Source organism: Xiphophorus hellerii, chromosome 3 (assembly GCF_003331165.1).
Source record: "Xiphophorus hellerii strain 12219 chromosome 3, Xiphophorus_hellerii-4.1, whole genome shotgun sequence".
Classification (NCBI taxonomy): Eukaryota; Metazoa; Chordata; class Actinopteri; order Cyprinodontiformes; family Poeciliidae; genus Xiphophorus; species Xiphophorus hellerii.
The window spans coordinates 15283011-15301509 of NC_045674.1; the positions used below are offsets into that span (position 1 = coordinate 15283011).

At 38.9% G+C, this 18499-nt stretch overlaps 1 protein-coding gene across 3 annotated transcripts in view; it reads right to left on the minus strand.

The window, feature by feature from the left end:
• The window catches only part of kcnn3 (potassium intermediate/small conductance calcium-activated channel, subfamily N, member 3), a 92612-nt gene that overhangs the window by 29781 nt on the left and 44332 nt on the right, over positions 1–18499 (minus strand). For all 3 annotated transcript variants that reach the window (XM_032558698.1, XM_032558696.1, XM_032558697.1), the window contains 3 exons: positions 13755–14051; positions 11068–11189; positions 7733–7874 (listed from right to left, as the gene is read on the minus strand). In XM_032558698.1, coding sequence (XP_032414589.1) covers positions 7733–7874; positions 11068–11189; positions 13755–14051 — 561 coding nt within the window. The remainder of the gene's footprint in view (positions 1–7732; positions 7875–11067; positions 11190–13754; positions 14052–18499) is intronic.

An 18499-nucleotide genomic window follows, 5' to 3' on the forward strand; every position in this document is an offset into this window, starting at 1 on the left:
AGAGATACGGTGAAGCATGGAATCATGGAGGGAGGGATGAATGAGGAGACGAGGGTGTGTGCATGCAAAATAGCAGGGGAGGAAAATGGAGAAGAAGGCAGTGTTAATGAGGTCACATATCTCCTGATAGGCAATGAATTAAGATTAAGAGTGGTTAATGAAAGTGTACAAGTGTCTTCCTTCCTGCTTGTTAGTGTGTGCATCTCACAGGGAATGGAGGGGGCAGAGGTGGAGAATAAAGGAGATGTAGAAGAAGACAAACATGAGTTTAGAGCGCGAGTTGAGAGAAGGTGCAGCATTCCTGAAACGTGTAGGAAGGAAAGAGCCAAGAATTCGTGCACACTCTTAAAAGACAAGAAAGGTTTGCCAAAAATAAGTTTGGCTGGCTTCAGTGAGATGTAACGCACAAACAGGCATTAGTGCCCACGTCTATGCTCTCATCCACTCTATTTGCGCTCATACAACAGCTATGAATAAAATATGATGAGAGCCAAAGGAAAACCCTTAGAGCATTCATACATGCGCTCAATGAACGAGCGTCACAGTACGTGCAAATACAGCGCTGTTTGCATGGGGGTCCGTCCTGGTCAGGATCAGTAGGGGAGCGATTGGTTCACCAGGGCAGCCCAGTTGTGTGTATGTGCATGCACTTGTTATGGCGTGAGTGTGTGTGTGTGCTCTTCTGTGTGTATATGGGAGTTTATTTATGTATGCGCCGGCATCCATTTGATTCCAGCAGGGTTCCCTCTGCAATCTCCGCAGAGTGACACGACTGATGATGGCTGTGCTGCTGTGATTTGTTTTATACGCCTGTCGGGGTGTTTCCCTTTGGTTCCTCCAGTACGGCGCAGCCGTCTACGCAGCAATCAGAAAGAGGGGAAGCTCCATCTGTGCTTGTGCAGTCAAAGCAAAAAGGGTCTTCATGAATGTTGAGGATTCTTGCAATAAAATAGGTACAAACTCAAGCTGCTAAGTATGTCGAGTCACAAGTGTCACCGCAATATTAATGCGTGTAATATCGCAACTACAAAAGATTGCTTAGAAGGAATTTTTGATGTTGTATTATGTTGTCACACATGCAAATTCTGTTTACCAGTAATACATTTGAACAGAGACCTTCACTAACCCCAATGCCGACAACTGATGTGCATTTTTAGTGAATAAGAGTTCAGAAATAGTGGTAGAAATCACAATGAGAGAAAAGTGTCAGAAAATGGTTTAGTATTTACTGTATATCGTCATCGCAATTTTCAAAATTAGTATCCAAATTACGTACAGCAGCCCACACTGCTATTCAACAGCTTGTAGCAAAGGTATAGTCATGTCTTCACCAGTCTCACAACAATGTTCCTCTTTCAGAGACACCTCACGTCATTGATGGTTGCAGAAATTTTTGCGCAGCTCTCTTAAGCTCCCACCATGGGATTTTCATCATGTCTAGACTTTAGTTGGCCCAGTGCAAAACCCTAATTTCTTGTATTCATCCATTGTGTTGTGCTGTAGATTCTTCATTAATCTGTTGACGATCCAGATTAAGTCAAACTTGAGCAGCAGAACAAAAAGTCTTAGATTCAACACTATAATACCTTGGTAAACAGAGGAGGTCATGGTTGCCTTAGCAACTCCTAAGCGGCTGGATCATTATCCCTCCACTACCGTACTTAAGAGTTGGCACAGGGTTTTTAATATATTGTTTTTTATTAAATATAGCAGTAATGGCCAGAAAAAACTATCTTGGTCTGATCTGTTCAAAGGACATGGTCCCAGAAGTCCGAAGGATAATTCAGGTCCAACTTTCCAAACCAATTTTTTGTCACCATATTCTTCTTAGAGAGGATCCTTTCTACTAGCAACCCTTCCAAACCAGAACTGGTCAGTATCTTTCTAATAAGACTGTTATGAACTTTAACTCTTCACATACTTTTAGAAATGACCTTTAAGAACTGTGAAGCACTTTTGGATTAAGTTGTGTGTGCATTCAAAATTGTTTGCTGAAATATCCCCAGTTTTTTTCTGTCTTTATTCCCACTGACCTGATTTTGAAACTATTTCCAGTTGCTTTTTTGCTTAAACAATAAAAATAGTATGTAAATAAACTTGACCTTCCTTGTAACAAACCTGTATGCTCCAAAGACGGAAACTGCTAAATGTCATCCCTTTATAAAGGGATGATCTATATTATCGATGATAGGTCAAATGCACTTGCACCGCATAGCATCCATGCCTTCTATGTACGCATCCACATTGTTTTTGAAATGCAAACAAATCCCATTCATTTAACTGCTCATTTTTACAGGGGAAAACATGTCTGCTTTTGTTTTTATTTCCACTAAACTACAACCTTAAATCCCATTGCAACTATGAGTAGTCAAAGCTTTATCAGCTCATAGCCTATGTAATTTGGGTATCTTTATGAATTGTTTGGAAAAAGGTGGGGAATCTAGGATGGGACATGACAGCTCACAACAGTGGTTGTTGTGATTTAAAGTCATCTGGCTATAGAAAGATTTTGTTCAGTAAATTTATACCAAGCATAGAGAAATAAACCAAAAGAGAAGCTTGACATTTAAAGAGCCTGACTATTATGGGAGATTTGTAATGCAGTATCAAAATATCACTACTAGACTGTTTCTGAGTAGAACTATTTCAGTATTTCTCTTTGCTGGTCTTGGTTTCCAGTGTGTTATAAACAGTCAAGCCTTCTTTGAGGGATTATTCTAGTGTAATTTGTGTGCACACTACTAAGTCTGAGACAGACAGACATGTTTAAGCAAAAAAACCCAACTGGAAATAGTTTCAAAATCAGGTCAGTGGGAATAAAAACAGAAAAAAAACTGGGGATATTTCAACAAACTATTTTCAATGCAGAATGTATGCACTTAGCGGATGAAAGAGCACAAAGCCATTTGAAAAGCAATTATTCTCTTAAACCTGACAAAGCAGAGTTTATACAAGAAGAAAGCGGCAACTAAGACCAAGAAAACTCACCATATGTTTGCATTACAGACTACATTTAAAAAAGGCATAACTCCAGGGTATAAAAATTGGAGTCAGCGCAGGAATACCTGGGAGAAAGTGTCAGAAATGGGAGAAAATATGTTTATGTTCATAAAAATACTTAAACTTTGTACATGATTTACTTACGATCTTAATTATTTCAGTAAATAAAATGCTCCTTATATATTGTCATTGCAAATTTTGTGAAAATCCAGATAATTCAGTCGTATGTGAATTTGGACGGGGCTCTGCGACAGTCAACTTTTTGTAATTTAGGAATGACTCTTAAATAAGTCAGAATAAGTTTGTCACACCCTGTTAATTTAGAAAACCATCACAATTTTGTGGTTTGGGTCCTCAATCCCAGGTCCTCATTGGCTGGTGTCTTGAAATTGTTATACAAGCTTTTGATCCAAATCAACTTGAATCAAATGCCTGAAGGCTGCCTCAACATGGAATCAGGTTCTACAGAGTTCAATTAGTGACAATCATTTGATTCATGTGTGTTGAAGCAGAGACCCATGTAAAAGTTGCAGGACACAAGTTTTAGAGGCCTGGAGTTTAACACCAGTTTAACACCTGTGGTCTTTATGGTGTAAGTGCTCAGTGACTAATTTAATTGTCATCCTTTATATGGAAGGAGTATAAATAGCTCTAGATTTTAGGGTTGATTAATATATATATATAATTATAGGTTAAGGTCATGGCCAGAAAAAGGTAATCACCGGTACCAGAGAATCCAAATATAGCAAGTCACTTAACTCAAACATTGTAACTCTGACAACCTATTCACTCAAAGACCAAAAGACAACACACCTTCAAAAATGCCATCAGTCGACCAAGCATTTTTTTTTTTACTTGTTAGTGGTTTTAGTTCCCTCCCATGGATTCTGTTTTAGCCCAATCTTTCTTATTGCTGAATTATGAACACTGAGCTTAATTTATGCAAGCCTGCAGTACTTTACATGTTCTGGCTTGTATTCTGAAATTTTCCAATATTGGGACACAATGTGATTTTTAAGATTGTTTAGCCTACTTTGTACTGTCAGATAGGTATTATCATGGCGACTGTTTTGATTCTACAGGTCAAGCAGTAACCTGGCCTTGATGTGGCTTGTAAAGTTTAACCTATAAAGGTAGTTAACCACAGTTAGTGTAGGATTCATTTTCCCATAAGGCTAGGGCTAGTTCGACCTCTTGCAAAAGGGCATTTTGCATTTACACAGATTAGCTTTGGCTTATTTTAAAATTTGCTTGATGATTTGAAACATTTAAGTGTGACTAAAACAATAAAAAACAGACTGTGGACAAATCTGCAAATTATGTAGTCAGTTGTCAATGTGATCCTGCATTCTCATAATTTGATTCATTGAGGCAAGTATCCCTTGTTGTATTTTAATTTAAGACAAATATCTCACATTGTTCACAGCATTTGAAAGCTTTTTACCTTCCCACCATCCACCCGCTGACAACAAATACACAACCGCCCACATGTTCTATCTGACACCTGGAACACCCCCAGGTAGCCTTTGGACGATGGTATATTCCTTCATGTGTTGTCATAGTAACATCAGTGAAAATTTCTCCCGTTCAAACTCATTACATTAACTCTCAAACACACATCCACACACGCCGGCACACGCAAACAATAATAAAACATATCCTCTTTATGCTTTGATTTTCTCCATGACTGAAACTCCACTAGATATTTTCCTGTGAAGCAACATGACCATCTGATGTTCAACAAAAATAAAACACACCGACTGCTCTGAGGAGCGCTTGTTTATGTGTTTGTCAGAAGAGTGTGTGTGGGCGCCACGCTCAGAGTGCATGTCAAGTTCTCTGTCAGTGTTGTGTGTGTGTGGAGGGGGGTATTCAGTCCAGTCTGTAGCAGTGGGCTTGGGACTATCTGTATCCACCCCTCTGTTTTATGTCTGTCTCTTTCTGTGCGTGTTGTGGTGAGAGTTTTACTCTATCTCAAACATCTATTGGATGATTCACCCAACAAAAGAGGTCCGTGTGTGTCTATCTTGTGTGAAACGGTGTGTTTGCTCACACATTTAATGGACTGCAAAGTGAGGAAGGTAGGTGAGTTGGCAAACACAGAGAGAGGTTGGATACGGTGAGGATAAAAGAATACACATGCTGTTTTTGGGAGAAAACTGAATCATCTATCTGAATATTTTCAAAGACCAGTATACACACAGCTCAACGAAGTTTCTAAGTGTTATTTTTTGTGAAAGAGTCATTTCAAGCATTTTTGAGTAGTGCTCTTGTTTTCATTGAGCAGCCATTAAACCGTATCTTAGGGCACTTCTGAAGTGGCTTAAATACTGTAACTCAATTTTCAGTGCCCTCATACAAAACACGCATGTTATGTTAAAATAAGGTTGCAAATGGATTATAAAAATGTCTGCAGTGATGGTAATAGAAGCAATTCAATCTGGAGAGACTCAGACGGAGATAAGAAGACAATTAGAAGAGTTTATTGACAAACAGAATTTAAAGTCTTTGGCGCTCGGGCCCCGGCTGGGGATAACGGTTATCGCAGCGTTAGCGATAGGCTTCAGATGAGCATCCCCGATGCTGTTAGGAACGTCATCCCCCAGGGCCCGGCACTGGTGGTGGAGGTTGAAGAAGGGTGCGGGCCTCAGGACCGGGCGAATGGAGGAGAAGGGGTGGTGGTGGGTTGAGCTCGGCTGGAGAGCGAAGGACACCATGAATGAAGGTCCTTATCAGCTGGGACTTGGTCGATGATTGGACGTGACGTGGCTTGGTCCAGCGTTGATAGGTCGACGATTGTGGGCAGGTCGCTTCAATTAACGGGTTCCGGTGGGGATAAAAGAGTCTTCCAGTTTGAATTTGCGCCTAGGCTTCATAATGTTATAATATCGGGCCATCTTGTATTTTTCTTGAGTGTGTGGAGTGTAAAAATGAGAGGTTGTTGTGGCTCTGACTTTTTGTGCTGTTATATACCCCTGTCCCACCATGCAGTAATGTCACCAACCTTGCCTCTGCTCTCATTACATTATTAATAGAGGCGCCGCTAGGATATTTTAAAAAAAGAAAAAAACAAAGAGGCTGTACAAGTGAGGTGAAGTGTAGCAGCTTGGTGACCTTAGACAGGAGCACACAGTGGGAATTATGAGTTACAGAGAAAGGAAGTGAGAATAAAAGGGCTTCTTTGTCACTGTGAATAACTAACTTTATTAAAGATAAGTTAAGTAAGAGTCATGTCAAACTGAGCTCTTAGGATATTTATTAGCATGTCATTTAGCTCTGGACAAAATATCAAATTGCAATCATCATCGCAATACCAATATGTGCAAAACTAAAAATAACTGTTTTGATGCAGTCATTTATGTTCCAATATGTGTCAGGCACCAGGTATTCCTGTTCTTGATCCAAATCTGTATTTATTATACCAATATGTATATACACTATATATTCTCGCTGTCTGATATTTTCCTTTTAACGATATGGGAAAGCCTAGGATATCATAGTATGGCTTTGTCTACTTCTGATTCTGATGAAATCCCACCATCTGTGTTAATTAGAGGCACGGCTGTGGAAATATTTAAAGACAAACACCTCAAATATTCAGTTTCCTTAAGTGATGTCATTGGGAAATCAAAAGAAATTAGTCAAAATATCAGGAAAACAACTGAACAGCCACAAGTCTGGATCATACTTGGGTACAAATTAGTTGATACACATGGCTGTCACGTTCAAGTATGAACAGCAGAGTCATGTCCAGTCATCATGCCATCAAAAAGGAGAACAGAATAACAGACCTTGTCAAGATGCTGTCTGAATCTGGTAAGAGAGTATCCTTCAAATTACACAGTTAAACCAGTCCTGTACCAAAATGTGCTGAAAGACCACTCTACAAGGAAGAAGCCTTCAAAAACAACGTATAAAGACAGACTACATCTGTCACACACATTAGGTAAAAAGAAATGTGCCAACTATGTAATGGGGGGGAAACAGCATCATTTTGTCATTTGGGTGGTTTCAGAAGAAAAGACTTAAAAATAGAGAATCACAAGGAAACAATATCAAAACAATATCTCATAAATAAGCCAGGAAATAAAAGCTTGGGCACACATGGGTCTTCTAAACAAATTATGACACAACGCACACAAACAATTTGGTTAAATAGTGGTTTAAGGGCAACAAAGAAAGTTATGATCTCATTCCCTTCAAACAAAAAAAGATCACAAATCACCTTACCCGCAGAGTGTAGAAGTTGTCTGCTTAAACACTACTGCTAGCAGATGGACGACAGATAAAAATAAACACGTGGCCTTGGAGAACAGGAAAAAAGAAGAGAAGAAAAGAGAAAACAACAAAAAGATTTGATGAAATGTAAGGGGTAGATAGTGGCAAAGAAAGAAAATGAAAGAATGATGGAGGTAGTGAGAAAGTGAGAGTGGGAGGACATGGCACATTGAAAGGTAGGACCTTCATTATGCAATGAGGACAGAAACACGAATAACACACAAAAATACACACAAACCACTAATGTGCTCTTGTTTGGACGCCTACGCGACCAAAACACACAGAAGCACAGATGCAGCTAATTCAGAGAGGATTGCCCAAATTACACAAGGCAGAATTTCTCTCGCAAATGACAGCATGTTCTCCAATATGCTGACCTTTGAACATGGTGAGGACAGCGCCTTGGGGAGACTGTGAGGGACACAGGAGGAGGAGGGACAGAAAATATACTGACCATAATGCCTGTGAGCAGACAGACTCCTTTGCCACAGTAGGTGTGAGGAACCATGTCTCCATAGCCGATGGAAAGGAAAGTGATAGAGATAAGCCACATCGCTCCCAGGAAGTTACTGGTCACATCCTGAGCGTCATGGTACCTGAAGAAAAATAAAACCCAGTTTATAACAGATAGCTAGTAGTAAAAGATGAATAGTGGATACGACACCTTCTAAAAATATAAATATCTCTTGAACGTTTTCACATTTTATTTTATTACACTGACAAACACCAATGTGTTTTATTGAGCTTTTAAGTGTTAAGTGCTTCTCAATTCCAGTCCTCAGGCCCCCCTGCTCTGCATGTTTTACATGTGCCTCTATTCCAGAACAGCTGATCCAAATGATTGCATGACCTCTTCTGCAGCCATCAAGTACTGCAGAGGCCTGCTAATCCACAGATTCAATCCAGGTGTGCGGCAGAAGAGAAACACCTAAAACAAGCAGGGCAGTCTGAGGACCAGAATGAGAAACACACCTTTGGGCACACCTAAAAAGTTACATTTTTGCTCAATTTTATTTAAAAAATAGTGCAGGTTCTGTCGAATTGTATGGAGTTTGTGTGTGAATAGTCATTAAAAACATGAATATAATTTGATGTAAACAATCCAATTGTAAATCTGGCTGTATGTTTAGTATGGAAGTCCTGCAGGAAGGTCCATCTCCACCTCAGTATCAAATCTTTTGGAAACTCTAACAGGTTTTCATTCGGTGTTGTCCAATACTTTGCTCCGTTTATCATCCCATCAACTCTCACCAATTTCTCTGTTAGTGATGAAGATAAGCATCCTCACTGATTGATGCTGTCAACTGCATGTGAGGATGGCTTCTTCAGGGTGTTGTGCAGTGTTATTGTTTCACTAAATGTATGTTGCTGTTAGAGGCTGTCAATCAGTAAAAAAATGGATCTCCATTCATTTCCTATGGAACATGTGCGATGAAGCGATGGTCTCTTGTCCTCATCCAGCTAAGCGCCCGGCACAGTTCGTGCTTAAACACGTAAATGTGCACATGGGGTCTAGCAACACAACACAAGAAAGTTGAAAATGTTCAACTCCTGTTGCTGTCTGCTGTTGTTCGTTTCTCCTCATATGTAGGGTTAGTAACACAGAGGTATTTAGGTCAAAATAGGTAGTTTGATTAATTTGCGTTATGTAATATCAACGTGTTAAATTTTCAGATTAACCGCATGCGTTAAAGTTAAAAATTGATATTAATACAGCTATAGTGGTACTTTTTATAGATTCTCCAAACTGAATTGTGAATCTTGTCAGCTCCTCCAGAGCTACCATTGCCTTTTAAGTTGTTTAGGTGGATGGCTGTGTCTTGGCACACTTGTTGTTTTGAGAAGCTCATAATTCATGAAATGTTCACAGTTTGAGGCAGTTATAACCTATCGCTTCTCTCAGCTTCTCTGCAACTTTTCAGCATTTCAGATTTTTATTCGTTAAGTTTTGAAAACCTGGTCTGTCATTTATGCTCACAATAAGGAACAGTGTAATTTGTAGTTGTGAAGTGATATAACGTGGAAAAACGTTTAAGGTGTGCGACCACTTTTGCAAAACACTGCAGTAATAGTAAAACATAACAGGCTCACTGGCTCAGTCTGTAAATGTGGGCGTCAAAACTAAAACACGTGTCCTGCAATTTTTCCCAGCACTGAATAAAACACATTACTGCAACTCCATCATTCTAGTTCCCATAGTTACCAAACCCAGTACAGATCAGAAAAATAATCTCCTCTTTCAAAAACCTATTCAACAGAAAAATAATAATAAAAAAAAACTTAACCTTGAAAATTGGTCTTTCACACTGTACATGTACTGAGACACTGAGCAAGAAAGTTTTTAATGGACACATTCTTTACTTTAGGTGAAAATAAACTTTTTTTTGTTGTGAATGTAATTTGCAGTGAGTGGAGAGCAAATGTCAATTAAAGATGAATGTGAAACAGGGCAGCCCAGCAGCCATTCAATGATGTTTTTAATCAAGCTTATTAACCAAGTGACATTTCCCGTCATCTCTGAGATTATCTCCAAAAGCATCAGAACTCATCTAAGCAGTCAGTCACATTTCGCCTAATACGCAATGGCGCATTAGAAACATTACACAACTGATGAAATTAAATTATCCTTCAAATGTAACGAGTCATGCGATAACCACTTTACAACACCTCTCAGCTATAACTGAGTAGCCTACGCTTATAGGTGTTTTTTCCTACATCTGGGTGCTGAATTGAGGACAAACAAGATCAGTAGCCAGCACAGCTGTAGATTTGTTGGTGCATTAAGGAAAGTTGTTGTATTTTGGTATGCATATATAAAAAAAAATCATTTATTTTTTAAAAGTGAATTTGAACTAATATTGGTGGATGAGAACAGCGGGTTGTGTTAAGTTTGTTTTCGGTGTGAAAGTGATTGGAAAGATCTTAACATGAAATTGGCAGAAAGCCCAACATCTGAAGTGAATTAGGATAATCGTCTGCAAAATGCAACTTCTGGCTGCAATATTAATAAGAATCAGGCTTTGGCTAGTCTTTCATAAGAAAATAATAAGCCACACCCTTGCTTATTTATCTATCCTAGTTATATCTTTGCAAAAATTAAACATCAACATCAGAAGATTTGCAAGGGTTATGATGCAGATTTTGTGTATGAGTAAGTACACCCTAAAGTACAAGAAAGAATGAAGTTGTGGGGCATTTCCTACATCTTCACCATTTAGCTGAAGCTTGTGACTCTTAGGTTTTTCAGCTTTGTATCTTTGCTAATCACAAACAATGATCTTACTCATTGATTCAAAGTCTGTTATGTAAGTGATGTCCAAACTTTTTGGGATTTGGGTCAAAATGTCCAGTTAAAATGCTTGCAAGGAACATGTATATATATATATTTTTTTTTTCTTTTTTTTTTTTAAGTAAAAACAATTTAAATGTCTTTTTTGTATGTTTGTTTTACCTGCCAACAAAGAGCTACACAGACAATATTTAATGTAAAATCCCCAAGTGACGTAAAATTTTTTTTTTTAAATAACATAAAATAATTTGTATTCACATAAGGTAAACAAAGAAATTTGCAAACCCTGTGATGGGTGAATCAAAATAAACACACAACAGATTTTAAAAAAAGTTGAATTAGAATCCTGAAGAATAATAACTACACAGACATTCCTCATATATATATTTTTTTTTTCCAAATGCAATCAGTTATCTAAATGTCCTAATATTATCCAAACTCACTGTCACATAATTACTAAAACCAGAAATACACTTAGATGCATTAAGTCCTGTACTGACCTCTCACACACTCGTACAGTCCAGGCAGCGATGATCCACAGAGAGATGCTGAAGACCAGCAGCACCGTCCCAGGGCAGATGGTCATGAGGGTTTTCATTACAAACCTTGTGTTAAAATGGACCTGAAATAAGAACACAAACTGAGTACAATGGAGCTGATAAAGGACAGTATATTGCTGAGTGAATCTAAAACAATCTTCTTGTGAACCTTTAAATCCCCAATTGGAACCCATTCAGACTGGACATTTTCCTAATTAGCCTTTACAGTAGCTGTTGATAGAAGCGGGACACTGAGATACTGACACTAACAGGAGTAGAGAGCAGGTCCTGACCTCCGCTTTGGGTCAAGCTTTACTGTGTCTCTGAGTAATTGGCCCGTTTCTGAGTAGCTGTTAAACGTGACCCATTTGTCAATAAGAGGCAGACAGTGAGGTTCTGGCAGATGGATCATTTGATGGTTGGGCCCTGGAAGGATAAAGCGAACGATAAATAAGCTGTCATTTTAGAGCAGCACTTCAGTGGCAGCTTCACCTCCTCTCCTTGTCACTGTGAGCGAGACGACCAGAGGAATGTCATCATATTTACGACAGCAAACATTTAAATTACTTGAATGAAGTTGGGTTTGTCTCCATTGCTGTCCTTCTTTTACACCTAATTCACAGATTACAACAATGTGTCACATCTTAACATCCTGATATTACCACCCTGTTTATTGTTAAATGGCAAAATAAACACGCCTCATTCCCTCTATTTTTTATAACCAGTGCCACCTCAGTAAATATCAAGTTTCCCAACAACAGCCCACCGACATTTTCAAACAGTAGTACAACTGAATTTATTAAATTATAACATAATAGGAGAAAGAACAAAGAAAGGAAAGAAGATAGGAAGGAAAAAAGACAAATAAAAAGGTGGGAGAGATGGATGGAACATTGAGTGAATAGAAGGGATAAAGTTCAGAACTTTATAGATAAAAACTGAACTTAAGGTTGGAGGATTTCCATTCATCAAAACATGGCTGACTTGCATCTAAAACTTAGCCAACTTGCCACAGAAAAAGCACAGCTCAAGTTGTATCTCATAACATTTTTCATCCAGCCCCTTAATACACATTATCCTAGAGTGCTTAAATGTACAAAATGGAGAGAAATACACCGTTGTTAGGTTGTTTTGCAAATGGTAGGCTCAGTGTTTCCCCAAGTGATTTGGTCTTGATCATTGCTGTCTTATAATAACAGCAATCCCTCTGTAGAACAACTTATTGCTTTAACCAATCTTAATTTCTATGTCTTTTTTATCTGCCTCTCTCCATCCTTCTGTCTCTCTCTTTATCTCAAATTTTATTTGTCCCTGTCTCGCTCCACCTTTATCTACTGTCTCTCTCTCTCTGACTACCATTTATGTATTTACTTACCAAGCTCAGCCTCACACAGCTGGAGGGAGTGTTTCCCCTGTGATAGTCAAGCCAGGTCAAAACCATTTACTCAGCGATGGCTGGATTTTTACTGCGTGTCAGGCGAAGGACATGAAACACTTTGCTTATTTTGCGTACTTGTACCTTCACTTTACGTACCAGGAGAAGAGTTACTCCTGCAGGAGAATGAATGCAGCCATCAAAACGAAATTTTGTGCAGATATCCTTCCCTGCATTGCAGGTTTTTGCAACATATCTTCCTGCGTGCTCTCTGACTGCGGCAGGTAGTGAGTGTTTACCCAACTACTAGAGCACTTGACTCAACCTCAGTGACACAGAGTATGAATGCACGTTTTGTCCAGTTTGCCGTTTCATAAGAGAACTGAAAGTAGAGGAGTGAACACGTAGAGACAAAAACAGCTCATGACGAGAGCTGGTGTTATTTAGATAGGGTAGTAAAGATATTTACTTTGAACACAAGTACTATGTACAGTGATCTTCTTAGGGGGATCACAGAACCTGCATTACCCTTTAGATAATGGTCAGCTATAGCTTAAGCTTGGTAACTTGGTAAGTATAGTAACTTTTAAATCCCCCTGGTTATCAAGCTTGGAACAGGAGCATCATTAGGTACAGTATCATGTCACTCCCAGATCCATTTTTTAAGCTTGGAAATACCGGGAACATCATTTATTGTCACTGAATTTATCCCTGACTGGGAGTTCTTGAAATTTTCTCCACTCCACTTTTCCTACTGAGTACCTACTTCCTACTGACTGAGTTATTTATTTATATTTACCATACAAATCGGGTTTAGCTTGATAAAACCATCAAACTACTACTAAGGTACCATTAAAGGCAGCCCAGCGCTTTGAGAACCATGGGTATGTTGTATGACCTGCTAAGTTGTTCTTCCATCCTCATTTTCTAACTTCATTCTTCTCCTGTTTTTTACAATCCTTTTGAGCCATATGCAATATGTTGTTCCCTCTAGGCGCTCTCATTTCATACTGTATATGAAAGATTCACCACAGCTTACATCCAAGACTCTAAGCACAACAACAAACAAGGAGAGGAAGGGATTTCAACAAGCTGATGAAAATAAGATCTGATGTGGAGCAGAGAACGAAGGAAGGAATTCATATATTAAGAGATGGAAGCTCTTGACATCTGTAGCTTAGGATTTTCACCACTTTAGTCCAGTTAAATCTTGAAGAATATCACTCTCTTGAATCCATGCACCAAGCACCTGCAAGCAATAAAGTTTTCTGACCTTATTTAGGGCACCTATACTCCTGGAGGAGGCGTCAGTGAAGAGCTTGCTGTGCAGAAGCATGACTCTGGCGATGAGGTAGAGGCGCAGGAACATGGGCACGCTCAGCACCATGTCCAGGTCTGCCTCAGCCTGTGAAGGCGCATAAGAGAAGGCCAGCCGCGCCCGCCACTGGAACTTAAAGTCCCCAGGCACAGGATGCACGGCAGACACCAGCAGCTCCAGGGCTATTAGCAGAACCCTCTCCATGGTCATGGCGATGCGCCAGTCGTCCGCCCCGTTGTCTATGACGAACAGCTGTGGGGGACAGTCAGGACACGGCGAGAGTCAAGTCAGTAAAAAGAATGAGACGTCTTTTAATAGCTCTATGGGACAAAAAAACTTCATGATGAACCTCTTTTGGCAAAGTCCCCTCATCACTACAGCAGACTGATTTGATGATTATAGATACCAGCAGCAAATCAGAGTAAATGTCTTTCCTGCGATGTAAAACAAAATCCATTTAATCAGCAGTTCAGCCTCCTTGCAGCCCTCTGGCTCGTTTTCATATAACCTGCAAGGCTCGTCTTTCTAAAATTAAACCAGAGATGCTGAGTCGTGGAGTACTGGCTCTAATGCAAAATAGGATTGTAATTACAGAATTACTTTTATTTCTTTGTTTTACACAGAAAGGGCATTGTTTTATGATTCCATGTAACTTTGAAGGCTATGAGTGAAAATAAAAGGTAAAAGGGGGTCAAGGAGGCCAAACATCCACTTTAGGAAAAAACCTGGAGTCAGAGGAAGTCTGTCACCTTGTGTTAAAATGAAAGAAGGTCCAAATCTTTTCTATATTCTCCATATATGGCCAACACATCAATGCACTGTATTGTATGTTGTGTAAAGACTTAAAAAATGTTGAAAACTGTGAGTGAAGAACTGAGGACTGCTTGCTGAATGTACAGGTAATTGAAGAAAAGATTATAAATTAAATTTGCACATATTTGCTACCCATTTGCTGCGACCAGGATGGTATGAAGGACACTCATTTTCCAGTTTGTCTGTAAAACTACAGTTGCACTTTGTAAACATCAGAAGAAATAACCTCCCAGTAGGCAGCTTGGGGATGACAAAAGGCTGTTATATACCTGTGAATTTATGTTTGCCTATTGGTCACCTGAAAAATGACGAAAACCTGGACATTTTCATCAATCAATGAATATTCACAAGATGTCCAGGATAGAACGAGAAAAGTGGAAATGTTCGAGGAAAAGAGGATTTTTGATCACCCAAACTTGTTTATACACAGCAGGTCTTTATCCGAAATATACATATAGGAATTCAAACACACAAAAGAGATTTCTTAAAGCAATTTTTCAATGTTACTGGGACATTAATTCTTCTGCCAGAACACCAGAAACAATGAGTGAAGACGAAGTGAAGAATTATTTTAGACCCGAGTATCCTTCCTACGGATGAATGGATCATTTAATATCTGCAGAAGGAGTTGGTTAGAGCCATTGATCTTGCTGGCCTGATCGATCCTCTCAATCAATTTCTTCTGATGTTTAACTGAGAGGTTAACGTACAAAGATGTTATATAAATGAGATAACTTCCAACAGAAAAAGCATGTGTGCTTACTAAAACCAAAGTTTCTCAAGTTTCTCAGAAGAGATCATTCTTTTCTTGAGTTTCTGTATATGAAACCTTCATGCAATAAGAAAAAAGAAGTCAATTGCTTACAGCCCCTTGGATCTGTTTAAAATGGGTGACTTGTTGGTCTTTATAAGTACTTATAGCTATAACTGTGGTGCAGCAGTCTTCTTGTTTTACTTACACAGAAGTCAAGAAAGTTTCTCTCAAACCAAGAAACAAGACCTTTGTGGGAACAGTGACCCTTAATCACAGTCACCGGACTGGAAAGGAGCAGAAAGACGAAAGGAGGACGACATGCAACAAAGGTCCCGATGTCTGGACCTGAACTCTGGATGGCAGCATCAAGGACCAACAACCTTCATAGATGGTGAAACTGCTCCATAGCAACATCATGAATGCCCTAAATAACAAGATATGTCATCATATGAAGAGGTCTCCTGTATTTATTATTTCTATACATGTTAAATAATAAAGAATATAAACACATATCCTTATAGGACACTTGTATTTAAGACAAAACAAACTCAGAAAATATGTTCCTGAGCAACTTCTTAATGGAAATAATAAGGCTGCTACTGACTTTCAGCTCACACAAACATTTTAAAGCACGGATGCAATGTGGAAAGATGAACAGAGGAGGATATGTACCTCCCCATTTCCCTCTCAAAAGGCAGATTTGGTACCCTGATGTCCAAACACAGTGTTGCACTATTTTAACAGGATACCGTTCATGCACGAGGACCAAGAGGAAAACGGCTGTAGCCTGTTTTCCGTCAGGGCTCCTAGAAGCTCATCAAATGTTTCTTGCTTAAGTGTGATTGGTCCATCCAGCTGACACTCCATCTGGTTGTAGAGAGCGCCTGGAATTGTGCACCGGTGTTTTGTCTGTGTTCATCTGCTTACAAGTTGTTAGCATGCTCTGGGTCACATGACTCAGATGGATTTTAATGTAGGAGCTTTTATTGACATTAACATCTGGTAATTATGTGATAGACATCCTAAGTTATAGGATGTCTAAAAAACATAGACCGACATAAGAGACTTCTTTACAAGTCAAAGTGTGAGTTAGTCCAACACATTACACCTCGACACTCTGGACATCCTTCCCCTCATCTTCTAGAAACCCAGATTCTTGTCAAACTGAGCCCCACAGAACTTTTTATTTTTACTAGTTTTAATTATTTATTCATTTTATTGGAGCTTTTCAATGAAATCTTTCTCCAAATATACATTATAAATGTGCTGTGAATGACAATAACGCCTGTCTATGACTATGTCTGTGTAATTGCTTTATTCTTGCAAAGTGTCTGGGGTTTATTAAGAGCCCAGACAAATAAAATGTGCTATTGTTATTGTTAAAACTGCAGAGCCGAGCAACAACACAGAGATTTTTAAAAAGCTTATTTCCAAAGAGTTACTCTTGTTCATCGCTTTTCTTTTTCATGTATTGTTTGTGTGTTGAGAGGCATCGACTGTTTAAAAAACACCAACAATGAACGTTTGAGGGAAAAAATAGAATAAAACTTTGGATTACAAATGTAATTTTATTCATCTGTATTTTTTTTATTAATTGCAAAACTGAGGTTTTATTTAATCCCAGAAGATGACTGTACCATAAAATTGTCCCCCTGTTCATATGTCATGCATCAATATATTTTTGTTAGGTGATGGATAGTAGAAGTGGAGGTAGGAGAGGAGAGTTTTGTATAACAATATTTCATCCATGGGGACCGCTGAAATAAAAAAAATGTGCTTGTTTTAAAGCAGCATGGGGATGAATTGTATCATAGGCAGATGACAAGTCTATAATTATTGGTGTTTTAAATGGTTAGCAAACTTTGCGGAATTATTTGTAAGATGATAAAACCTCACCAGCAGAAGAACAAATAACTTTAAGCACAACAAATTAAACATTTTAAAAATCATAGGTGTACATTTACTTAAATCCAATGTAGAATAAGCTAATTGCCAAGTACTCAGTTATAATCTCTCCTTTAGCCAAGTAAATCTCCTGGCTCTTTTACTTGACAAATAAATTTGTGTCAAGGGAACATGGTGGATCGCAGCCAGGAGGAAAGCTTTACCCTGCTACTTTTCTTGGAAAACAGATATTAGCTAAAAAAAAATTTCAGTGTGTGTAAATATCAACCTTTACTTCTGTAGATGACCCAGATTTTGTGCACATATGTTTCTACCTTCCCTGTAAATTAAAGGCTAATATATGTGTCTTATCTGCTAAATAAACAGTCATATGTTTAACACACACTTACATCACATGCTTACTCATTACATTTACCACAACTTTCATTTAGACTTCCCCTGCAGGAATAGCTTTAGAGAGTATTTCTTGTTCATTGTCGTCCTCCAGAGTGAAATCAAATTTCCGGCTTCACTACAAGCGTTCCTTTAATTGCGGTTTTCCCTCCATGTTTGTGGATATTTCGTGTTCGTAATTGCTGTGGTTACTCTTGATATTGTCACCAAAGCTGCTGTTATAAGGAGGTGGTAAGAGCAGGTTTTCAGTGAGGAGGCCCTCCCTCCAGGAGGACCTGACAGGAGCCGGGGAGAGGAGAGAGGGCGGGCGGCAGTGGGGCTGATGAGCAGAGTGCAGTGGAAGTAGATGAGTGAGGAGTAGAGGAAATAGAGAGATAAAGATAGGTACAAGGGGATATCAGGGAAAGGGAGACATTTTGGTTTGCTTCTGCACTTAGAGGCAAATGAATCACAAAAATCCAAACTAGCTGGACTGAGTCCGATTTCATCCTTTCCAAACACTTCATGCCAGGGGGTAGGCATATCACAACCTTTTGAAATTTAATGGCGGGGGGAGGGGAATGAGAAAACAGTGTCCAAAGTAGAGTATTTCAAACAAAGCTAGAAAGCTGATGATAAAGAGGAGTTTATTTTTTTAAGAATCAAAGTCAGTCGAAGTACAACCAATAACACAGCACATTAATGGCATCAGCCACGCTCCACAGTGGAGCAAATAGTTGCCTTGTAGTAAGAAGATTGAATCGTTTGAATGCCAACATGGGGTCTTTCTGTAGATTTGTTTGTCTTTTATCTGACCTGTACAAAATGTATTGACATAAATGTTCAACATTTTAGA